This window comes from Ipomoea nil, unplaced genomic scaffold (genome assembly GCF_001879475.1).
Source record: "Ipomoea nil cultivar Tokyo-kokei standard unplaced genomic scaffold, Asagao_1.1 scaffold1043, whole genome shotgun sequence".
Lineage (NCBI taxonomy): Eukaryota > Viridiplantae > Streptophyta > Magnoliopsida > Solanales > Convolvulaceae > Ipomoea > Ipomoea nil.
In genome coordinates, this window is record NW_017617471.1 from 12,072,708 (window position 1) to 12,097,087 (window position 24,380).

At 34.5% G+C, this 24,380-nt stretch overlaps 3 protein-coding genes across 4 annotated transcripts; 1 reads left to right on the forward strand and 2 right to left on the reverse strand.

Moving 5' to 3' along the window:
• Positions 1 to 10,218: 10,218 nt before the first annotated feature.
• On the forward strand, positions 10,219 to 12,162 carry LOC109182267. The gene is made up of 4 exons (XM_019332394.1): positions 10,219 to 10,344; positions 10,858 to 11,213; positions 11,358 to 11,692; positions 11,907 to 12,162. Exons 1-4 carry the CDS (start codon positions 10,242 to 10,244, stop codon positions 12,022 to 12,024), a joined length of 912 nt encoding a protein of 303 aa, XP_019187939.1. The 5' UTR covers positions 10,219 to 10,241; the 3' UTR covers positions 12,025 to 12,162.
• Positions 12,163 to 12,298: 136 nt separating this feature from the next.
• Positions 12,299 to 14,813, reverse strand: LOC109182266 (serine/threonine-protein phosphatase PP1). The gene is made up of 4 exons (XM_019332393.1): positions 14,361 to 14,813; positions 13,013 to 13,572; positions 12,751 to 12,933; positions 12,299 to 12,623 (listed from the first exon to the last, which is right to left on the reverse strand). The coding sequence occupies exons 1-4, from the start codon at positions 14,554 to 14,556 to the stop codon at positions 12,600 to 12,602; spliced, it is 963 nt and encodes a 320-aa protein (XP_019187938.1). The 5' UTR covers positions 14,557 to 14,813; the 3' UTR covers positions 12,299 to 12,599.
• Positions 14,814 to 19,600: 4,787 nt separating this feature from the next.
• Positions 19,601 to 22,195, reverse strand: LOC109182268 (bidirectional sugar transporter SWEET16-like). 2 transcript variants are annotated; one of them, XM_019332395.1, is made up of 6 exons: positions 22,087 to 22,194; positions 21,934 to 21,970; positions 21,361 to 21,571; positions 20,800 to 20,961; positions 20,524 to 20,643; positions 19,601 to 19,901 (listed from the first exon to the last, which is right to left on the reverse strand). In XM_019332395.1, exons 1-6 carry the CDS (start codon positions 22,118 to 22,120, stop codon positions 19,713 to 19,715), a joined length of 753 nt encoding a protein of 250 aa, XP_019187940.1. In that variant the 5' UTR covers positions 22,121 to 22,194; the 3' UTR covers positions 19,601 to 19,712. The 2 variants fall into 2 exon arrangements, with proteins under 2 accessions (XP_019187940.1, XP_019187941.1); XM_019332396.1 differs by lacking the exon at positions 20,524 to 20,643 and having other exon boundaries at positions 22,087 to 22,195.
• Positions 22,196 to 24,380: the final 2,185 nt, after the last annotated feature.

Genomic DNA, 24,380 nt, shown 5'->3' on the forward strand with positions numbered 1-24,380 from the left:
TGTACGTAAAATATAGTCACATAATAAGTTCCATGTACCCCGTATGATCCCAAAACTTTTATAAGCATGCCTTAAGTAGGGATCCACAACTATTAGCATAATGCTAATATGTTGCATGACTAACTCATTATTATCTTTAATACTATCGCTGAGAGCTAAGTTTTCAGAGTCGACACGTCTATCACTCCTACTCTTATTAATCTTAGCAAACGACAGTAATTGAGTAGTCTATATTCCAAAGACTTAGATAACAAATTCTTGAGTCTAAGCCCACAAACGGAACTTTAAACATACACCTTATAAATAATCTCCAAAATAAAAAGAAGTCCAACTTTTATGCCCGAGAGAAACAACGAGGATTTATTAATTTAACTTTATGAAACAATAAAAATATTGTATCAACATAACAAAAATCCACAAGATTCATCTATATGAACCAACATCATGAGTCTTTGCTTGCTTTATGTCTCTCAACATTGATTTTTTTAAGCCTTTTTAAATCTTAATGCCCATGATCAATTTGATGAGACGAAAGACTCCAATAAATGCTAAAGAATCCAACTCGTGATAGTTCACCATAAACTTCATGCCAATGTTATAATAAAAAACTATTAATGTTGTTACAACATTTTCATAAATATGTTGCACAACTTGTAGTTCAACAATTTGAACTATTGATAATAACAAGGCAATGTGTCTTATCCTTTAAGTGGAGCAATATTGAAGTGAGACATCTTTAATGATCTTTCCAAATGATCACTCCCACTGATCAAACGGGTATCTTTATTGGATCTTTTTCAAATGATCACTCCCACTGATCAAACCATTACTCCCACTAATAAAGTTATTCTTGAGCATAAATGATATACACACTAATGATCCTCAAGTCCAACTAATTTAACAAGGATTATAATTCCCCACCATAGTTGGACATGTTAAATATGTACATGTAACAGACACAATTTCCAACTACTTAAACAAAATAAATTGCTTTAGTTGAAATTTGGCTAGATATGTACAATTCCAATATAAGGATCCAAAAGTATATCATGTCTAAATTCAAAATCTCTACTGTGGTTGGGCTGAAAAAACCAAGTAAGCCACATACAGTAACAATTTCAAGTTAATAAAGTTTTGGAGGTTAACAAAATACATGTGTTGCCAATGCAACCCATGTGACATAATATAGAATTATAACTGTCCTTAAAGTTATAAATTCTAAAATTGGTATGATAAAATTTTATCTTGATCATCAATTTAAACAGGAGAATCCAGTGACATAAAATTTGCCTGTAGGCTAAAGATTTATTCAATTAGACTCGACTGAGGCTTTATGATAATCAAATAGAAGAATCTATTGACACAAAACTTGCATGTGGGCTAAAGTTTCATTCAATTAGATCCATCTACAACTTTATGATAAAACTATCAAACCATGTTCCTTTTCTCAATCCTTGTGGGTAAATTAAGAAATATGATTTGACTATTTACATTAATATAATAAAATTCCTGTGGATAGATTTTATTATATTTTATGTAATTAGTCACAAAGTGATCAAAAACTTAATAATTTCAATTATGAAATTGTATTGATCACTTGATATTTGTACACAAAAGAATATTAATGTACTAAGCTATTAATCTAATTTTAATTTTCATGCATAATAAATACACATAAAAGAAATTAGACTAATACCTCAAAATGTACACATAAAAATACTTTTGAATATGTACATATAACATAACTTTATGATAGAAGACGCCAATTTATTTATTTATATTATAACCATATGTTAAATAAATTGACTTCCTATCTGTAATGATAAAACTCACCAAAACTATATTCCGATACATAATTGCCTGTGGGCTAAATTACGATCATAGTTTGGTGTTTTTACCCTAATTAATAATATAAACATAACAAAATTGCCTGTGGACTAAATTTTATTATATCATATAATTAATCACAATCAATACGTCTACGACGGTATGTGATCTCACAAAATCTCAATTAAAGATACCGTGGCTACTTCTTAATTAATCAAAATTATAAGATCACTAGACGATTGTCTTAATATCTTAGGCATCAACTTTAAAGCCTAAAAACAATTATGCTGCAATATGATAAACAATTCCAAGTATACTCCCAGGAAAGTTGGTTGGGACAAAGCCTCATTAAAAATAACCAACTCCTTAGACAGAGTAATGTTTCAAGGGAACTTGTAGCACATTGGCCCCTTCCCGAGAAACTTTTCACCGGTTCATGTTTTCTCACACCAAAGGCATAATTGACGATCAATCTTTCCAAATCTTTAATAGTTCGCCTATGGAAAGACTTTTTATCTCAAGTGAACATTCTAAACGGTCTAAATGTGCTTAAACATAATGCACTACCGTTTATTATTCCACACACAAGGTTCACCTTAACAAGGAATTATTATAATTCCTAACTTATGCAATTCCAAAGGCATAATCAAATTCACATAACTAGAAAATATAATGTTATGCTAGTGAACAATTATATGTGAAATTCAATATGCTCATATCCAAATAAATTGTACATCATAATAACAATTTAAAATGAGCTATAAAATTGAATAACAACATAAATCCAAAACTTGAAGGATTATAAAATTTGAATAAGAATTTATAATAACCATATACTTTTTTTTTTGAAGGTCAATCTTGCGATTGTATTAATGAATCAAAGCCGAAATAGCGTCAGGTGGGATAGCATCCCAGTACATAGCTTGATCCTGTGTAAAAGTTAACGAAGCTAAAGTATGCGCATGTAAATTAACCTGTCTAGAGATGTAATCAAAAGTAATACGATTAAATAAAGACATAAGTGTTCTGCATTGGTCAATTGTGACCCCAACGTACGAATGGATCGGCGTGTGTTGGTGCCGGATAATCGTAGTCAATTCCATGCAATCCGTGAGTAAACTTACTGATGTGTTGTTCCGTTCAAGTAACCAGGACAGTGCTTCCTTGTATGCCTGGGCCTCCGCCATAAGTGGTGAAAAACAAATCGTTAATTTGCCATTCCTTGCTGCCACAAAAGAGCCATCTGGCGCTATAATCAACATGCCGTACGTAGTCTCGCCTGTGTCGTGTCGGTAACCCGCGTCCACATAACACCGTAGACCGCCCTCCCTTGGTTCGGTTAAATGCTCCGAAGCCGCTGCCGGCTCGGTACGGCTGGCCTGGGCAGCGCCGTATGCCTGTAGCGCTACGGTTGCTGCTCTGGCTAACTGGACAGGCTGCGTCATTGATCCCTTCCAGACAGCTGAATTCCGGGCTCTCCAGATATAATATAATATTGCTACCATCAACCGGGTCTGCTCCTCCGTCAAGACCGCCATAGCCCCTTTTAACCATGTTGTAAAAGCGTATGCCTGTAATAACCATATACTTTTCAATTATTGAAAACTTTTAACTTGTAGGCCCAAAACGAAAGTGATTCAATGCATATAGTAAACTTTATGAGAACTTAAAATTGTAAATTCTAACCATATCAAAACCATATGATATGTTGACATTTACAAAATAAATTCTCACAAACTAAATTGCATAATTTAAACCATAATATTATGCACTTAATTTAATTATATGCGTAAAACAAATTCAAAAATATGAATATAAAATCAAATATTCATACTCAAACAAAGTGAGCATCACAATCCAAAAAGAATAATGATAACAATGTTACGACATATTGATTCCTCAGTTCAAAACTGATAATCGTTATTACTGTAATTATTACATAACTGTAATAATCAATTTTCTTAATCGTAACCGAACAACATTTAATATTAATAATAATAATTATTAAATGTCACATTATATCATCATTATTACCATAAATATTTTGGATAAGCAAATTCAAATGAATTTCAAAATGTGATTCTTAACATCATAATCCAAATCATCATGGCAAAACTGGAAAGGAAAACAATATCCAATTGCCATAAACATATGCATTTTCCAAAATTGTGATTCAAAATCACACTCCATAATTAAAAAAATTACTATTGAATTATGGCAAAGTTGCAAAATTCTGAAATTGCAATGAATAACCATAATAATCACATAATATTATAACAATTAGGAGATTTAACATGGAAGAAAAAAATAATTGCTAACACCGCAAGCCTTTAAAACATTTTCGGAAAATTTAAAAACATAATAAAAATCCGGAAATAACAATGTTGAATAAAATATAATAACCAACATTTTCAACTTTAATGAACTCATATAAAGGCATAATTAAAAGCGGTTATTGTCTAAAACTTTATGACCTTACTAATTACCCTAAAAATGACTGTAAATGTAAACGATTGCAACAATCGCCAAACATCTCAATATATCATCCAATCATGACAATTAGTCACAAAGTATAGCAATTTATCTTTATCACAAATAATATACCAATACATGATAACAATAGGCATTTAACCATCTACATTAAGTTAATTATCATTAATATTATCATTAAAATATCACTCAATAATGATGAGATCCATACTTTAATGACCCAAGATAGGTCCCAAATAGCTTGTTCAAAATAGGTTAACAAGTCCTAAGTGAAAATAGGACTAAAAATGCTCAAAAATAAATGAGAAACCAAACAAGCTAAGCTTTCTAAATAGGCTATAATGTCCAAAATTAGCCTAAGGATCCAAAATTGAATAATATTTACTATAAGACTATGAGTTAATAATATGCTATATCCAATCTCAATATATGCTTTTCTAAATGTACAATTATAATAATAATAAAATAATTTATGCATATACAAAGCATGGTTGGATTTTGCATATTAATAATATTAACTCATAAATCCTAAATAAATTGCAAACACTTCAGGCAATTTACTATAACTCTCAATATTAAATTAAAATTCAAATAGCAAATTTAAATCTTAATATTTGCCCATGATTGAATAATAATTTAATTATGAATTTTAATGCCAAAATTAGGAAGAAATTAAAAGGCATCATCCATAACAAGCAATTATCATACATTTACCATAAACTTAATGCCATTGTTATAGGTTAAGTAACGGAAACCGTTACTTCCGTTTCAAACCACAACATTATGACCATAAATAGCCTATTAACTTGCACCACTTAATGGTGACATAATGAAAATGTTACAGTTAATTGTTCCCGAATTGGGTTGAAGGCTAAAAGACATAGTCGCTTTTTCACTCTTCCTCGCTTTCATCTTTGGCGGGTCTACGTGGCCAAAGGTGGAGGCAATAGGGGCGCACAAGTTAAACTTATATGCATAAGGATTGGTGGGGGTAGAATAACTCGATTCACCCTTTGGATCTTTCACCCGATCATCATAATCTTGGGTGTAAACGTCCTGACTATCACCACCTAACATATCTCTCGAATGACTATTTGTGGGTAGAGAATGAAGGAGAAACTTACCCAAAAAATTAAGGATTAATAGGTAGTCAAATAGTAGTAGATGTTCCTGGTTAAGAATTTGCAAGCAAAGGTGAAAAATGAAAGTTCACAGGCCGTAATTATTTATAGAGTAAGTTAGTGTAGAATTTGAAGCATCTTACTGCCAAAATCACTCTTAAGGATGGCAACGGGGCGGGGCGAGAGCGGGGAGTATACTCCCCATCCCCGTCCCCGCTACCCCGTCCTCATCCCCGTCCCCGTCCCCGTCCCCGTTCCCGGCGGGGAATTGAAAATATTCCTCATCCCCATCCCCGTGAGAAATTAGGCGGGGACGGGGATTCCCTATTTCCCGTTAACTTTGAGTCAAAATGTTAAATAATTTTAAATTTTAATAATAAAAATTTTAAAATATAAATCCTAATTTCAAAAATTAACTATGTGTGTGTGTAGCATATATTATTTGTATATACAGTACATTGCAATAATACTGCCACTTATATATATAGTTGATTACATATATAAATATAGTATAATGTTAGTGTACTGTTAGTATAAGTGCAATACTGCCACTTATATAGTATACTGTTTTATATATATTGCTACTATTATATTTATTTATTTATTTATTAATTTATTAATTAATTTATTCGGGGACGGGGCGGGGCGGGGAAAGGTGTCCCCGTCCCCGTCCCCGTCCCCGACGGGGAATCACAAATGGTCCCCGTCCCCGTCTCCGTTCCCCGAAAATCTTCCCCATCCCCGTCTTTTTCGGGGCGGGGATCGGGGATCCCCGTCGGGGACGGGGCACATTGCCATCCCTAATCACTTCGCTATATAACTGACTTGTGTCTCGCCAGGATGCATGGTGCTAACACAAAAGTTTGGGCTACATCAACACTTTGCTAGAAATTACCATCTAGCTCATAAGGAGAGATTGAGGTAACCGATCAGTTGGAGATCATACACTTCCCAATCACAACGATCCTCACATCCTTGGAAGTGGAACACTTGTGATGGGATATACCTACTTGGCCAATCTTGTAGCTCGACCTATGCCTCTAAGTATAGGGGCTGGAATCTAAGAGGTCTCATGCTGTATAGGAGAAAAAGCGTTACTCGAGGTTAGGCGCAGTTGGACCGGGCAATGAACTTGATAAGCTAGTCAGGAGAAGGTATATAGAGGCATGATAGTGGATCTACTTAGAGAAATACGACTCTGTGTTTAGTATAAGTAGCTTACTTGACCCCGGTTCATGGATCATCTTGTACTCACTTCACTTGATAGCAATATCCAATCGTCTATAGTCCATCGATCAACCAATCACTATATACCACTTCTATACATTATGTTTCATTTATTACACTATAGCAAACCCCTAGACCCTAGTCTAATATATGCAATATAATCAAAGTCTTTAATTACTTTTACTTACATATCAAAGAAGATTTAGATTAAAATTTAATTATTTTTAAAAATTAAGATATCTAATTACACTTCTCAGAGATGTTTGAAGATGAACTTAATCCTTTTTCCACCACAAAAAGCAAAGGCTTGGGGTATTGATTGAGATTTGAGCTTTAGGATGAGGAATCAAAGCCTGAGATGGGCCTGCCTATGTTCCCATGACACGCTAGTGCCGAGTGCCGAGTGCCAAAAATGACTAATTGTCCTTTTCTTTCTTTTGTACGATTTTAGTAACCTTAATTAGAAAGCAACAAAATAAAATATCTATATTGTCTCAAAAATTATTGTTGCTGTTGTAGCAATGCCTTTATAAGTATTTTTACACCTCAATAGTTAATATGCAGTAATAAACAACTAATTTTACCAAATATTTCTTTTCAAACAGCTAATAAAATCCGTCGATCAAGCCCGTTGACAGAATCTGCTATCTACTATCCGTTGATCCAATCCTTAACTGCTAATCACTATCCGCTAATTGTCAAACAACTTAAACAAGACCTTTATATTATTAACTATTATTTATATATGTTATTTTTCCCTCCTGAATTCTATCACCTTCTAGTGTTCACCTTCTGAGTGGTAATAAAATTCTTTATATACATTAGTTTTCCATTAATTCGTCGATCATACCACAAGTTAAAAATGGAATCTACTCAATAATAAAATACAAATAATGTCCAATCAAATATTACCACATAAGGAGATGAATATTATAAGGTAAATTTGCCAAAGATCTTGTGATCAAGCGGCATGAAGTGACTATCTCAAATGAGAGGTTATGGGTTCAAGTCTTAGTGGGGGTGGTGTTACTCGTTGTGCTTCAATAGATTGCTTGTGTATTAAATAAACTTCATTTGTCAACAATAATTTCTATTTTTAGATTTTCAAAATAAGTATTTATTTATTGTAATTTATCAACATCTACAAACCTAATATATGGTCTAATAAAGTTAGACTCCGTAACGAGAACTACAAAATGTTGGTGTAATTGTTGGATGAAATGAATGATTTATATTCTTTTAATTTTAGTATTTTTTATTTTTATATTTCATACTTTACCATTTCATGAAATTGTAAATTTCCTCCCCTAAATTTTCACTTTATTCCTACACCATTCATCTCTTATGAAATTACAAATTTCCTCCCTCTAATTTCTCCGTACAACCAAATGCCCTGTTAAAGTTAATTTACCAGAATTGATAAATCAAATTAGTGCCCACTTTTTACTCAACTCTTAACTATTTTTCCTATAATTGCAAGATGAATGATTGTAACAGAAAGGAGTTCCATTACAATTTTGTTTAATTTATTCTTTGTTTATTTTATGTAGTTAATTCCATTTTGCTCCTAGATTTATAGGTTTTATTCCACTTTTAATCTTTTTTTTTTTTTTCAAAACATCCCCAGGTGTGATTGCTCACTCTCTGGCCAAGGCTTCTTGCTCGTATACTGGTTGGAAGATGTGGGATGCAGATATTTCTCATTGTATTCGTGATTTGATTTCAATAATAATTTCCTTTGATGATTGTTTTCAAAAAAAAAAAAAAAAAAAAAAAAAACAATATAAAATTTAACGTGGACTATGGTCAATTAATTATAATCACGCATTGAGCATTGATGAAACGGTACGCCTAATTTATAATGTATATTCAACACATATGAGAAACTATATATGGCTATTATCATTGTCTTTTTTAGGAAAGAGGATTTAGTTCTATTTTTGAAGATATACTGCGTCAATGCACTAAAATTGCAGTGAGGCACACCAAGAGACTAGATCAAATCAAGAAATTATTTCTGATGGAAGTGGCAACAAGAGGAAGCATGGAGCCATGGATCACGCCAATTAATAGGATTTTGTGTTACAAAAACTATGCTTAGGGTAAGGTGCGTCCCTCTAAAACTATTATTGCACCAGTTAATCCAACATTTTTGCTACAGGTCATATGTATGCATTCTTGAAATATTTACTTCTATGAAAAATTTGATAATCTTGCATTGATATACTCCAAGATACATAATGATACTTTGATAAATTTTGAAACACTAATTCAAAAATACACATTGAGCATTAGACCATTCTCGCAATGCGCATGTTGTAACTAGTATACTATAAAATTGTATCATCTATGAATTCGTTTGATACTATAACTATTAGATAATTGTACTTTTGAAATAATGATAAATTATTACAGTATCTTTTAGACATTTTAGTCTAAGAAGAATAATATTTTAACTTAACAATAAGAGAATAATTTATATATTTATAATAATTTTACTTTACATTTTACAATATGATTTTTATATTTATTAACTTAATTTTTATTAATATTTGAAATTAATTATGTTGCCATATGATTTTCCAAAAAAGGTAATCATAATCACAATCATATTAAATTAACACACATAATTCTCTAAAAGATGTAATCATAATCATATTAATTAATTTGACGAGAATATCTCTAGATATAACACCCATTTAACATAATTTTTAACGGAGGATCATTTATGGTAAGAAAAATAAAAGTCAAGGTACGTTGTTTGATCGAATTAAAAGTCGAAGACTAAAATAAGTACTAACTCAATAGTTAGAGGACTATTTGTAGCATTAACTCTAATAATAATAATAATAATAATAATAATAATAATAATAATAATAATAATAATAATGGCAAAATTGTCATTTGCTGTGGAATTCAAATTCCATGGGCTGTAAAATTCTAACTCTAAGGGGGACTTGGGGGCCTTATGAATTGCAATTCCATTGAATTGTAATTTTCTCCAATCAAATAATGAAATTGTAAATTTTATGAAATTTGGTTGTAATGGAATACAGTTTCATTCTATCAAAGGGCTCATAAAAAATTTGCAGGGATGAGCAGGGGAGTAGGGGTAGCCGCCCCCACCGTCCTATAGTGGATCCGCCACTGCTTGATGAGAACTGAATATGTATAGTGGATCCGCCACTGCTTGATGAGAACTGAATATGTTGTATATTGATTGAACTAATTACAAAGTTACATAATAAAAGAATATATACAAAGAAAGAATTTCAGAAAGACTATAATAGAAAATCATAACGTAACTCAAATACATAGAGAGTCCTAATATGCTTTTACCTTTGAAAATTACTTAAAAGTATGAATCAAATTTATAAAAGTCTTGATGGAATGTTGATAGTTGATAGCAGTTTACATTGCAACAATTGAGTGGAGAACATTACGAAATCCCCTCTTTACGCTTTACACAGTCAACTTGACTTGGTTTCATTGCAGCGACCAAGCGACTGCGAGTTTATGTAATTTTAGGGAAATTTAATTTAATAAAAAAAAAAAACAAACACTCATTAGTCCTTAATGCCCCGCACTGCACCGCACGGCATTGAAGGATCAAGGATGAGATTTGATTCCTACTATGCTCTGCTACTGATACTGCTCGCTTACTTCAATCTCGCCGCCGGTAAATCCTTTCTCTTCTTTTCTCCTTCGAAAATTCCATGGAAAATCACCACTTTCATCGCCCCAACAAACCCTAATTTTTTGTTTTGTTTTAAATGCATGCGTTTCTTAGCGAATTCTTTACTAATTTTGAATTAGATCGGTTGTTTTTGTGAACTATCGCCGTATAACCTGCAAGTTTTCGAATTTTACTAAATTTAGAAGGTCGGAAGGTGTAAAAGCTGGCATTTTTTAATTCCTGCAAAATGTTGGATATTGTGGCTAACTGGTTTTATATTAGAAGATATTTCTGATTTGTAGTTTGAAATTGGAATGATAAGATTTTTAGGAAACGGAAACCCAGCGCCTGAATTACTCCACTTTGGATTGTCAGTATGTGACTCTCTGCTTATATCGTCTTAGACTCTTAGTGTCAATGGGTAGATTAGAAACTGGGAAATATAGTGATGTTGAGGCTACATGTCTCTTTTTAGAAGTTAAAAGATTTAACGGTTTTGCATCTCGAATGATTCAGGTAAAGATGGAGTTTGTATTTCACCGGGTGGTCGTTTTCCTAGATTTTCCAACGAAGGGAAACCTCCGAGGAAAGTGAACAAAGGGCCAAGAGATTTGAACCTTTGCAGGGTGTTTCGTGGGAAGACTTGCTGTGATGTAACTCAGACGCATCCTACATTGCTGTCCATTAGGAGGTTGGCTTCTACAGGGGAAGCGAGCCAAGAGTGCTTGAACTTGTGGGAAATGTTGGAATGCTCCATCTGTGATCCACACGTTGGTGTCCAACCCGGACCTCCTCTTATATGTTCATCTCTCTGTGATAGAGTATACCAAGCCTGCTCTAACGCATACTTTGCGGTGGATGCGAAGACACAGGTTTGTTCAGTATTCCTTATATGACTGAATTCAATATGGTTTTATACATTTTGGATGTTTTATAACATTTGAGCTAGGTGCTGCTTTGTCAATTGTCATTCCATGACATGTGTCCTGTCTGATTATGATAAAATTGCGTGTCAGGTTCTTGCACCATGTGGGGTAAATGACTTTGTTTGTGGTAGGGCCTCAGAGTGGATCTCTAATGGCACAGAGCTCTGCCGCGTTGCAGGTTTTTCTGTCAAATCCTTGTATGACGATCCAGAAGAAGTTTCTTGTTATGGTGGGAAATCTAATATGGATCACGTAGCTAAATCATGGGGAGTGTCTCACTCCAAACACTCCAAGTTTGCTCAAACTGCTCGGAGTTCAAGTGTGCTAGAAGATTTCAAGCACTGGGTGGAGGACATGCTTTTCAGTGAAAGAGTGTCTTGGGCAATAGGTGGAATGGTTCTCACTGCAGGACTTCTGTTTGTCAGGTAAACCTTCTATTAAGATGACATCTCTTATTCTCTGGGAACGATAGGAAGGTCTGGGGATGGAAATGAATTTCTTGGAAAATACAAATTGCAATATCTACATGCCGGGTGCATTTAAGTGTAATATATTAATGTGCACTTTCCTTTTTTCAATAGTAGTACCAAATATTAACTTTGCTCAGTATCTTGTTCATTTTATCACGTTCTTATGCAGCCAACGCAGAAACCGCAGACAACGCTACAAACAGGCAGCTATACAACGTGCTGCCAAAAAATTGAACTCAAGTTCTCCCCGGGTCAGGGAAGCAAGAAGGCAAGTGGAAGAAAAATAGTGGATTGTTATATTAACGTGTGTTCACAGGTCTAGTTGTAGTTTCTAAAGTTTCTGCTATCCCCACTGCCTTGTTTTGTGTTTTCGTCTCTAACTGCACACACTCATATATATAAAGATTACTCTTTTTTTAGCGAAATCATATGCTTTGTGGTTCTGCCCTAAAGGGCCGTGCCACATAGAGAGGAGTAAGAACAATAAGATTTTCACCTTTTGCTAATTTATCTAACTTTTATGAACACAAAATTAAAGTATCAAAAACTGAAAGAACTCAGTTCAAACGTGGATGTTAATTACAAATACAGTGAAGAAACAAAGGGTGTCAGTAGTAACAACTCGAACATGAACATTTTAAATTCTTGAATACATCTTTATGTTTATGTCATATAAGCATCACTTTCTTTGACATTCTGAGAATGGTAGAAATCCCATGGCCAAAATGGTCTGAATGTTCACGGTTCATGTAGTACAGCTCTCTCCTCAGAGAGGTTGTCGACTAAAAGAGGAAAGAAGAATAATGCTTGTTGTAGTCCCTATTTACTGTGACAGTCTTCTCCATATACAGTTCCTACTTTATCAGGTTCCTCCTATTTTTGGTGGCTGTTCATTTGGAAAACAAGGCAAAGTTGTTAGAGAAAGAACTGAGAAGCAGATATCAAAATCATAAATCCTGGCAGGAGAGTATATATATATATATACTAATTTGTTTCTTCTTGGTGGGGTATACCTTCTTAAGAGGCACCTTTGAATTGGATGATGGTGCTGGCTTTAGTATTGAGAAAGAACACACTAGTTGTTCATCGACGCTTAATAGGGCACCTGCATTGTCAAATTCGCCTCCATAATTTGGAGCTGAAAATATTGTAACAAGTCTTCGTTTCGCGAAGAATTCATATCCATCCTCCACTACCTGCAATGGAAGATGAGAGGGGTGGTTTATAATAGATGGGTGGAATCTGGGATTTGCACCAGATAATAGCCAGCCATACCTGATGGCCTCTGCAAATGAGGTCTAAATCAGTCTTCTCCAAGAACTCTGCAACAGCGTCGGTCCCAAAAGTGCTGGAAACGCCTCGATCACTCTCAGACCAACCATTTATTCTGGGATTGGGGTCGGACCAGAGGAGATCACAGAGCAGACCGCTGTCTGGAACGTCTGTGGGTCGCTCAATCTCCGTGATTTGGTCCAAACAGTTTAGGTCTGGGGAGAGGCCACCATGCATGCATATGATCTTTTCATCAATTAGTGCAGCCACAGGTAAGCAATTGAAGCACTCAGTGAATATCTTCCAAAGCCGCACATTGAACCTCCTCTTACACTCATCATAAAATCCATAAATCCTGTTGATTTTGGCTTCTTCGTGGTTCCCCCTGAGCAGGAACACTTTGTCAGGATACCGCACTTTGTACGCCAGTAACAAGCATATCGTCTCCAGGCTCTGCTTGCCTCGATCAACATAGTCCCCCAGAAACAGATAGTTTGCTTCAGGAGGGTACCCGCTGTACTCGAACATCCTCAATAGGTCTTGGTATTGCCCGTGTATGTCACCTGCATCATCTTCATCTTATCAACACAAAACCCTTTGTTTTTTACCTCCAAATCTCACATTGCACGTTTATATTCATATATTATATACCCCTAACACACCCCTCACAGTGTGCAACTTGATTACTTTTGATGGGCTCCAAACAACATGTGGGCCTCATATGACTTTTGACATGTGGTTGACTCTGATATATAGCAAATTAAAGCATGTGTTTCATTTTAACTAAAAGTCTAAGCTGATAATTGGATTGTATGTTTATACGTCATAGGCTCAACAATGCTAAAAGTGAATTATCTGCACACAAATCCTATAGAATCCACCTTTCACCTTTCTCCAATATATATATATATATATATATATATATATATATATATATATATATATATATATCCCTTTTTGCAATCCTAGCAAGAACGGATGTTTTTCAATTTTGGTGGGCCCATGTCAGAGACCAAAAACCCCTCTTTGTGGAGGTTCTCACCTCTTCTCTCTCCCTCCTCACTTTCTCTCTTCCACTTTAGCCAAATCTTCCTCAAAAACTGAGCAAAAATCACTATTGTGGTTGCTCTTAATATGTTATCTGCACACAAATCCTATAGAATCCACCTTTCACATTTCTCCAATATATATATCCCTTTCTGCAATTACTTGAAAACATACAAATACCTGTACAAATAGGTAATCAGGAGATTGAAAACACCCTAGATCATTTCACATTCTTTGGGCAAGCAGAAATATATATATTAAAAGATTGAGAAGAGAGGAAAAAAAAAAAAGAGGAATATAATACCGCAGATACTGATAGGGGCATGGAGATGAAGGAGAATAGGCTGAGAAAGGAAGATTTGGCGAGCGTTGACGCAAAGTTGGCGGATCTCAGCCTCGGAGAGCTGCACCTGTTTCCCTCCCCTGCCTTCCAATAGCCTCCTTATGATATCATCCAATACCCCAATCTCCATCGTCCCCTCTATTGTCATCGTGCTCATTTTGATCAAATCTTCCTTAAAGAGAGAAAAAAGAGAGAGAGTTTCAAGAAGGTTGTGGAGGTTGAATTGGAATGGCGATGGGAAAAGAAGGGTATTGCTGCTTATGATTGAAGGTAAAGAAAAATGTTGGGTCTGGGGCCATTTGGGCGGGCATGTTGTCAAAATCCCAATGCGAACAACCTCATTATGCGTGCTCTGCTCGTCTCTCCCCCTGCTATTGGTGTTGTTGTATCCATCATTTTTTTGTGATTTGTAATTGTGTGTGCCAGAATATCAGAGATAAATATATATGTTTTGGTATGTATTATGTAAGGATTCAATCTCTACGGTTGAACGCTTCAAATCAAGAAAAGGGGGCAAGTGGGAATTTGTGACTCTTCACTTTAAAGCGCGGGGGCGCGCAATACGTGCGTATTTCTGCTTACTTGCATCTTTTTCTTTACCATTTTCCTTTTTGATAGGGTATACTTCCCCTTTACGTGTCATGTACCTACTCAGTATCTGAAAGGCTCACCGAGAGGGATCACTCTCGGGCATTACCGGTCTCAAAGCCCACCGATCGACCTGGTATGTTGGACTGAGCAGGGCTCGATCAGTAGCAATACCTGATCGTCTTTTGGTTCACCCCAACCATCTTAGGTCAGGATAGACCACCCGACTCTCTCTACTTTGGTCAAACCCAATGGCTACAAAAATGAGGGAGTCAGGAATCTCGGTACACGTGGAGGAATTAGCGAAGCCTCCGACCTTCCCTTGTGTATGGACTCCACGTGTCACACATGATGGGAGATCGACATGTGTTCCCTTCACCTTCCTATAAAAACTGTATTAAATGCTTGTAGGAGGGACTTTTACATCTCTACCCAACATTGTTTAATCAAAATACCTAATTTATTATCAATGTGTGTGTATATCTAAATCATCAAATTCAATCTAATTCATCAAAATACCTAACCCATCAAATTATTTACCTGACTCATCAAATTCAATTTAATTCATCAAACTACATAGTTTATGATAAAAATATATACCTAACTAATCAAATTAAAGTATCTAAATCATCTAAATTCCTATTTCATCAAGTACCTAATTCATCAAAATATCTATTTCAAAAAATATATATATTAAATTCAAAAATAAACATTTATATGCCAAAATTTGAAATAAAATAATAATAATAATTCTTGTCCCATATGTATGCACACATTAATACATAATCATAAAAAATTACCTTAAATTTGTGTGTGTGAGTATATATATATAATCACCGAATTATGTTTTTTTTTTAAGAACATAAAGAAAAATCCAAGAATTCTTGGGAGGAAAAAAACACTCTCAACATGGAGAGAAAAAAGGTTACTAGCGTGATTAAACAATTTCTTGAGATTAAAAACTTTCTATTGGTGAACTATTAAGAATTGGAAGGTTTCGAATCTCAAGTGAACAATTTAGATTGGTGACTCGACTTTTATAATAATTCTTCCAAAAGGTTGAACCCCAACCCTAAGGGCCCCTCACATTCCGACCAGACACAGCACTTGAGAGAATGTACATTACGGTAACTCAACTGAACATGAACCACAGAGGCTAGACCTTTGCTCACTGCACACAAGGAACCCCCCTCACTTTGAGAGGTAACTCAACTGAACATGAACCACAGAGGCTAGACCTTTGCTCACTGCACACAAGGAACCTCCCTCACTTTGAGAGGTAACTCAACTGAACATGAACCACAGAGGCTAGACCTTTGCTCACTGCGCACAAGGAACCCCCCTCACTTTGAGAGGTAACTCAACTGAACATGAACCAAAAGTCTTAAAATTAAAAAGTCTACAAAAGTTCATAACTTTTTGAATACCACGTGACTTTTAAAGACTCTCTAAAAGTCTTAATCGAATACCACACGACTTTTAAAGACTCTTTAAAAATCTTGATTGAATACCGCATGACTTTTAAAGACTCTCTAAAAGTTTGAATTGAATACCCTCAAACTTTTAAAGTTCATAAAAGTCTTTAAAACTCTATGAAAGTCATGATTGAATACACCCCCTTAAGTGAGAGATATTGTTACTCGGATGGAATTACTATAGGGATTTGGACATCAAGACACTAATATTACAACAAAACTCTGTTGGAAAAAATAGCATAAAATGTCATTTTAAGTGGCTATTCTATGGTACAATTATTAGTGGGGTCTACTTTTGATTTGGGTCGAGTAAAAGTGGATTCGGGTTCTTCGTAGTAAGACGAAGAGATTGATATATTGTACGCTCAAAACGGATAATGGATGAATGAGATATTTATTCTCAAAGTAGACCCATTTGAGTTGGAAAAATGAAGGGGAATAGGCTTTAAAGTAGCATTGTCCCACATTGGAATGGGAAGTAGGTTTGCACCACTATTTATACAAGAGCCTTTCTAAAGCTTATTGAATTATATAGAATAATAGTTTTCTTTTGCGGGGTTAGAGTGCAAATCAAATTCCAAAATGAGCCTTGAAAAGCTTAACTTATGTATCATACCAAAAATTAGTTGACCTGTGGGCTAAGTTATGCCAAATTTCGGTATCATACGAATGTCGTCCAAAAAATTAGTTGGTCTTGTAGGCTAAGTTATCCCAAATTTCTGTATCATACAAATGTCGTCCAAAAAATTAGTTGGCTTGCGGGCTAAGTTTTGCCAAATTTCCTTCATCGGCCAACGAGAATCATTGGTCGGGGTGTCAAAGTGGGGCGAAGCCCGCGGGTTAGCCTGCACCCACCCCGCAATGGGGCGGGTTAGGGCCGCAAGAAATTAGGCTCGCGAAAATGCGGACCTAACGGCCATGGTCCGCGGAGGGCCAGAGCCCGCGCGGGTTGCGGGCTGGCCCGCGGGTCAGGCCATATTTAAAAAATAAATAAATTATATATATAATATCTTAATTCTTAGGCAATGTGTAGATCTAACTATCTAAGAGTATGCAGAAGGGGAGAAATCCAATAATTCAATAATTCCTAGAGTACGTAGTTCTTCGGTTCTCCCGTCACCATCCGCCTCCAACTCTATCAAATAATTACTAAAACTAAATTATTAATTCATACATATTTATGAATTACTAAATCGCCTCAAAGTCTAGCAAACATACATATTTATATATGTATTATACACAGACGGGAATTGTAGAGAGAAAATCTAAAGCCGAGAGAAAAATCGAGTGTGCTGTTGAACCCTAGCTTTGATCACCCTTCTACAGTTCTGCTGAAGGCGCGGTATCAATCCGGGAGATTTGGGCGAGGTTTACGGATTTTATGGAAGTTTCCGGTGCCATATTTCAAGCGGTTTTAACATGTTTATATAATATTTAATGTTTTTTTTTTAATTTAAGTGATGGCCCGCGGGCCAGCCCGCATGGGGCGGACTTGGGTTGTATAGTTCCAAGCCCGCGGGATTCGCGGGCCGGCCCGCCAAATAAAAAGCCCGCGGTGGGTAGGGGTGTTCATTCGGTTAACCGAACCATTTTAACCGAACCGAAATTTGCTCTACCGAATTAACCGAACCGAACTTTTTTTCGGTTAACCGATTAACCGAAATTTTTAACCCTAAAATTGAAAATCCTAAAAATAACTCCTAAAATACTAAATTCAATTAAAATAAAATACATATCATAATAAATTCATATCAAAACATACAAAAATAATACCATAAGTCTATAATCCATTTGACTATTTGGGATTTTAGTACATATTATATATTTATATTTAATATTTTATATATATATATATATATATATATATATATATATATATATATATATATATATATATATATTCCAAAATTCGGTTAACCGTTCGGTTAATTCGGTTAACCGACACTTTCGAACCGAATTAACCGTTAACCGAATTTTGGGAAAACCTTTAACCATTCTCCGAACCGAAATATTTCGGTTAAAAAACGGTTAACCGAATTATGTCGGTTCGGTCGGTTAACCAAAATTTCTCCGAAATTTGCACACCCCTAGCGGTGGGGCGGGCTTAATGAGGCGGGCCGGCCCGTATTGACACCCCTAATCATTGGCGACGCGAGTCGTTGTGTCGATTCGGCCAACCAGAATTGTTACCGAGTTGTCGGTTCGGCTCAGCCAAACGATTCGTTGACTGTGGCAGAATCATTAACCTCTCATCTGGACCGTTCAGAGTTTAAATTCGTCAGTTTAGGAATTAATTTCGAATTAATTCCAGAATTAATTCTCACGTTAATAGTCAGCGTTTACAGCGCTTATATAGACTGATTTAATATCAGTGTTGAATGTCATGTTAAATTTTATTAAACCTTCATCTCCTATATAAGTTTTTGGTTGAGCAGGTGGTTAAACACAAAAACAATGAACTAAAATTTGCAGTTGTTTTCCTCTCGAAACTCTGCTCTTCTTCTTCTTGCCATTTGAAGTTCTTCCCACGCTCTAGTTCGCCGGGTTCTAAGTTTTAGTGCTCAAAACTTAGAACTGAAGCGACAAATAAGGTTTTAAGAGAGAGTGCTTCATTCGACTCGTACTATCCACCTATCTGCTTTTGGCCCTGTAGTCGATCCATCGTGTCTTATTGTTTATCAAAAACATAGTATCTATTTAGAATCATGGAATCAACTTAAGGGGGAGGGGCTAGAATCAAATGAAACACAAATAGTCAATATCGCTTCCACTAAGATTCAAACTCACAACCTCCCCTATGAGAGAGCAAATTTGGTGCCATTAGACCACACCATCTTTGACTCCTAACTATACAATTTAATAATTCTTTACATATTTTTTCTTTTAATTGATACTCTATAATTCGTTGATGTCATTACTACTATAAATGAAAAATATTTTCAAACCTACAAAATTTACACACTTTTCACACTTGATATGCCCATTTTTGTAACATTAACTTTTTTTTTTTCCATTTTTTAAATTTCACATATCAATTTATTAAAACTAAATTGTCACACCAAAAATAACAAAAATGTAATAGTTTTGGTAAAAGGGTCTGGCATGGTTTATTGTAAATTACTCCGTATGAATTATGGATAGTCTATGAATATAAATAATTAACGCAATTATTACAAATTATATAGATAATGTAAATTTTTATGCATATTGCATTTCTCAAAGTATTACGAGGGTGATTTGTACGAGATAATTAGGTATGCGCTCGGGCTTCCGATGGATCTTTTCCGTTGCTTTTAAAAGCGACGTCGTTTGCCATTTCAATCCCTCCTTTCACCAGATGGGCCGGGTCTTCTTCTTCCTTTGCTGGCGTTGACTGGTAGTATATGAAGTAAAGGATAATTTGGGCTGAGCCCAGTAGGAATCCAATTCCATTGGGTATCTGAAACGGTGCAAGCCCAAAATTGAGAAGATGTTATTGGGCCAGAGGCCCGTATTATGGACCAACAATCATTATTGTGTGGACCATGGTTCATACAAGTTGTGTGGACCATATTTTGTATACTATAAAATAATGTACATTCATTACAAAAATAATGTACATTGTATTCAGGGGATGTACATTATTTTTATACTGAGTATACATTATATTGTATAATGTACATTCAGTACAAAAATAATGTACATTTGGTATATTTAAAATGTACTTTTTGTTATGGTCCACATAACATTGTGTGGACCATGGTCCACACAATAATTTGCAATGGACCAAAAGGCAAATTATGGTTTACACAGTGCTGTGTGGACCATAACAAAGAGTACATTTTTAATATACTAAAAGTACATTATTCGTGTATTGAATGTACATTATACAAACTAATATACTTTCAGTACTCAAATAATGTAATTTCCATGAATATAGTGTACATTTTTTATGCATTAAATGTATATTATTTGTGTACTGAATGTATATTATTTAATAGTATAATCTACACAGCTGTGTGGACCAAGTTCACACAATAATGATTATGATTGATAGACAAAACAAAGGAGACCCAACTTACTCCTATGTATAGATCCCTTACAAGCATAGCATAAGAAGCCCAAATGCCCCCATTCAACACTTGGAAAAATGAGAGCCAAAATGGCATATACTCCACACTTTTCATTTTTATCACTGTCCTCTGTTCAAATTATAAAAACAAAAAAAAAAATAGAGGTGGTAAATCACAATTTCTTGCTTTAAAGGGTTAGTAATAAATAAAATTAAAATTAAGGACTGTTCAGCAATTAAATCATGTTTTTTTTTTTTTTTTTTTTTTGGAAAAAGAAATTTATACCATTGCGGAAAGAGGAGAAGCATACATGCCAATAGTTAGTCCAGTGCACAGAAGCCCCACCGACATAAGCTTTGTTTTTCCATGTAGCACTGAAAGAGTTACTGCTACCACCGCCCCAAGAAAAGCTACGTTAATGATGCCAACCATTTTCAAAGATCGAATCTGAAATCACATACAAATACTTACATTTATATAATAATGTTGAAATTGATTTCTATAAATCAATGTTGCAAAAGGCGCTAAGCGCAATTTAAAAAGTTTTGAACGAAAAAGCTAATGGAAAAAAAAAAAGTTTTTTTCCCCACAAAACGACATGGTTTTGAACGAAAAATCAATTTAAAAAGTTTCAGCTGATCCAACCGACTTTGCCGACTCGACCGCCTAGACATCTGCCTAGGTGGCTGGCCGACTAGCAACTGCCTGCACCCTTTTTCACCTCGGCCTAAAGGCCTCTAGCACCTAGAAGGCCGCCTAGGCTGATTTTTACTATACTTGTATAAATAAATAAATAATACATGAAAGATGAAATTGGTAAAACCCCAAATAAATATATGAACATACCTTAATGTTTTTAGGAGCGTAAATGAGAAAAAGAGAGACGTAGATGATGTGCAAAACAACACCGGTGCCATTTACTGTCACCACAAGCAAACCACCAGGCTTGAGAAGCCCATAGAACGACCATAAACTCGTGCTCAATAGTGTTGTTATGTATGGAATCCCTTTGAAATTCTCCGTTGATTTCTTCTGCACTATCCGCTTGAACGTTTTTCTAAACACTCATTATTATTATTAAGATCAAACATCAATTTTAGTTCACAAATATTAGTAAAATGGCAGTTTTAGTCTACATGTTTAATTAATACCAATTTTTATTTGCGACTATTTTTTTTGTGCTAAAGTTGATTACGCCGGTCACCTCTCCGGCTAAAACATGTTGGACAGTGTAATTTGTAAGGGTATTTTCATCCATTCATGTATAATATGTCAATTCCATTAATATATCAACGGACAAAAATATGCTTACAAATTACACATTCCGACATGTTTTAGTCGGAAGGATGACTGGCGCGGCATATCAATGTTGTACATGTTACCTTGAGAAAGAGAAAAAAATTAAAATTATAGACTTACACCGGAGCAAGAAACATGAGTATAGATATCACATTCCCTACATTATTTTACCAAAAAAAGAAGAAGAAAGAAGAAGAAAAATGTTTAGAATCATATGTTAGACTATAAGCAAGCATATAGGTAGCCATAATAATCCTTGTTAATAAGACTGACCAATGATGCCAACAATGAAGCTCAAGCTAGCCATGACCGGACCTTCAAGAAATTTAATTAATTTAGCTTGTAAATATATACAATGAAAGAAATGATGAATCTAGTATAGAGAGTTGTCTTGAGATAAATTTAACAATGGGGGAGCTGAGGCATAAAGAGATAGGCAGATGAGATGTCATATGAGAAGAAATAGAAGTTTTGTCACGTTAAAGTATTACTTTTTGTGTAAAATTATTGGGTTAGTTGTTTCCATCAATACTACTAATTAATAATAAAGTGGTTTTACACCTCTAGCTAGCTCTACCAGCTTCCCCTGATCTCATCACTTTTTTAGAAACCCCACATCTTATGCAATGCCATGCATGGTTGAGAATGACGGACGTCTCGTGATCCTCATACCCATAACCCAAAGGGTCAAATTAACTTATAATTATATTCTATCAGTCATTAGAACATTCATGTAACATAATCTAATATATTTATGATTTCGCAATACTACAAAATAGTTCCTAACGAAGAGCAATTCACAGTTATTATTGATGTGTATGTATTGGATAGTTTTACTTTTGTGTAATAGGTCACAAATCACAGAAGAGAGGTAAATTGTATTAAGAAAAAACCCTATTTGACGGGTTCGGTCCAGAGGGCGTTGACAAGAATCGAACGAACACTAATGTTATATTCTACTCACTTAACCACTATATTTTTTTGAGGCAGAAAATTATACTTTTATTCTTTGAGTTGTACAATGATTGTAAATTCATTTTTTTTATGATGTATAGTAGCAACCAATTGTAATCATTGGTGCTCAAAAAATCCTGCCTAAGCATCGATTAATCGGCGCCTAGGCGCTGGCCGATCACCTAACGTATCTTCATAATTAGTGATCTATGCAGCTGACTAGACTTTCCCGAACACTCAAAAATCGTCTAGCGATTTTTTCAATCATGTTGGTGCTTTCAATAATCCCTCTATTAAGGATTATGTTGGTGCTTTCAATAATCCCTCTATTAAGGATTATGTTAAATTTTACGATTGCTTCTCAAAACTTCTAGTTGACTAAGACACATAATGAGATTAAGGTGGTTATTATAATAGTCGTAGCGCAATTGAAGTGGCTAGACGAGGCCATACATACACACATTACAATTTTTACGATTAGAACGGTCTATTTATATTACTCTAACCGCTCCAACAGTAATCAATGTTGTAAAATTGCTAGGGTGCTTTTAAACGATTTCTTATAGCAAGTAATTCTCAAATACTTTTATAAAACACAAATACTCAATAGCATATAATAATATACTTTTAAAATAGTAAAACCAGTACCATTCCAATCAAAATTGGGTCTATGCGATATCTTAAATTAGGTACTTATTAAAAATAATTCCTATATATAAATAATAGTTATTTAAAAAGTTGTGTCAAAATATAAATACTCTATAAGAGTTAATTCTATTTTTTGTCCTAAAATTATAAGTGTGTCATTTTTTATCATAACATCCCTTTTTGGTCCTAGTATTATTATGACATAACCAATTTTGGTCCTTTATCAAAAAATCTTTGTAATTTTGTTAAATACAAGAGCATTTCGCTCTGTTCTTCAATTATGAATTTTAGCAAAAAATAAACATAAAATATATAACGAGTCAACGCACTTTGTATTAAAAAGATCAAAATGTCCTTCTATTTAACGAAATTTCAACGATTTTGTTAATAGAAGACCAAAATTAGTCATGCCACAATAATACTAGGACCAAAAGATGATGTTCTGATAAAAAAGGACTAAAAGTTGACTTCCACCTATAAATCTAGGGCCAAAAATGGAATTAACTCTAATATATATATATATATATATATATATATATATATATATATATATATATATATATATATATATATATATATATATATATATATATATATATATGGGTAATCACACTTTTGGTTCCTCAATTAGTGCCCATTCTGCAATGTCATCCTTAGTTTCCAATTTGAACACATTTGGTCCCTCAATTATTCGACCATTAAGTAGATTTGGTACTTCTGTCTGTATGGCCGTTTAACACCGTTTAAAGCATGGGTAAAAGTGGAATTTCACATAGCATTGTTTATAATAAGTAGGGGAAATCGCACTTTTGGTCCCTCAATTAGTGCACAATCTACAATGTCATCCTTAGTTCTCAATTTGAACACAATTGGTCCCTCAATTATTTGACCATTAAGCAGATTTGGTCCTTCTGTGAGACTATCAGTTTAACTCCATTTAAATCACGGGTATAATTGAAATTTCA

What these genes read in the sequence shown, in the direction of transcription:
- LOC109182267 (XM_019332394.1), top strand. Translation starts at nt 10,242, where the DNA reads ATGCCCCGCACTGCACCGCACGGCATTGAAGGATCAAGGATGAGATTT. An exon ending in TTACTTCAATCTCGCCGCCG is followed by an intron (nt 10,345 to 10,857) that starts GTAAATCCTTTC and finishes CGAATGATTCAG; the next exon opens with GTAAAGATGGAGTTTGTATT. An exon ending in CGGTGGATGCGAAGACACAG is followed by an intron (nt 11,214 to 11,357) that starts GTTTGTTCAGTA and finishes ATTGCGTGTCAG; the next exon opens with GTTCTTGCACCATGTGGGGT.
- LOC109182266 (XM_019332393.1), bottom strand. Translation starts at nt 14,556, where the DNA reads ATGAGCACGATGACAATAGAGGGGACGATGGAGATTGGGGTATTGGAT. An exon ending in TCATTTGCAGAGGCCATCAG is followed by an intron (nt 12,934 to 13,012) that starts GTATGGCTGGCT and finishes CTTCCATTGCAG; the next exon opens with GTAGTGGAGGATGGATATGA. An exon ending in CAAAGGTGCCTCTTAAGAAG is followed by an intron (nt 12,624 to 12,750) that starts GTATACCCCACC and finishes CCAAATGAACAG; the next exon opens with CCACCAAAAATAGGAGGAAC.
- LOC109182268 (XM_019332395.1), bottom strand. Translation starts at nt 22,120, where the DNA reads ATGGCTAGCTTGAGCTTCATTGTTGGCATCATTG. An exon ending in ACGCTCCTAAAAACATTAAG is followed by an intron (nt 20,962 to 21,360) that starts GTATGTTCATAT and finishes ATGTGATTTCAG; the next exon opens with ATTCGATCTTTGAAAATGGT. An exon ending in CTTCTCCTCTTTCCGCAATG is followed by an intron (nt 20,644 to 20,799) that starts GTATAAATTTCT and finishes TAATTTGAACAG; the next exon opens with AGGACAGTGATAAAAATGAA.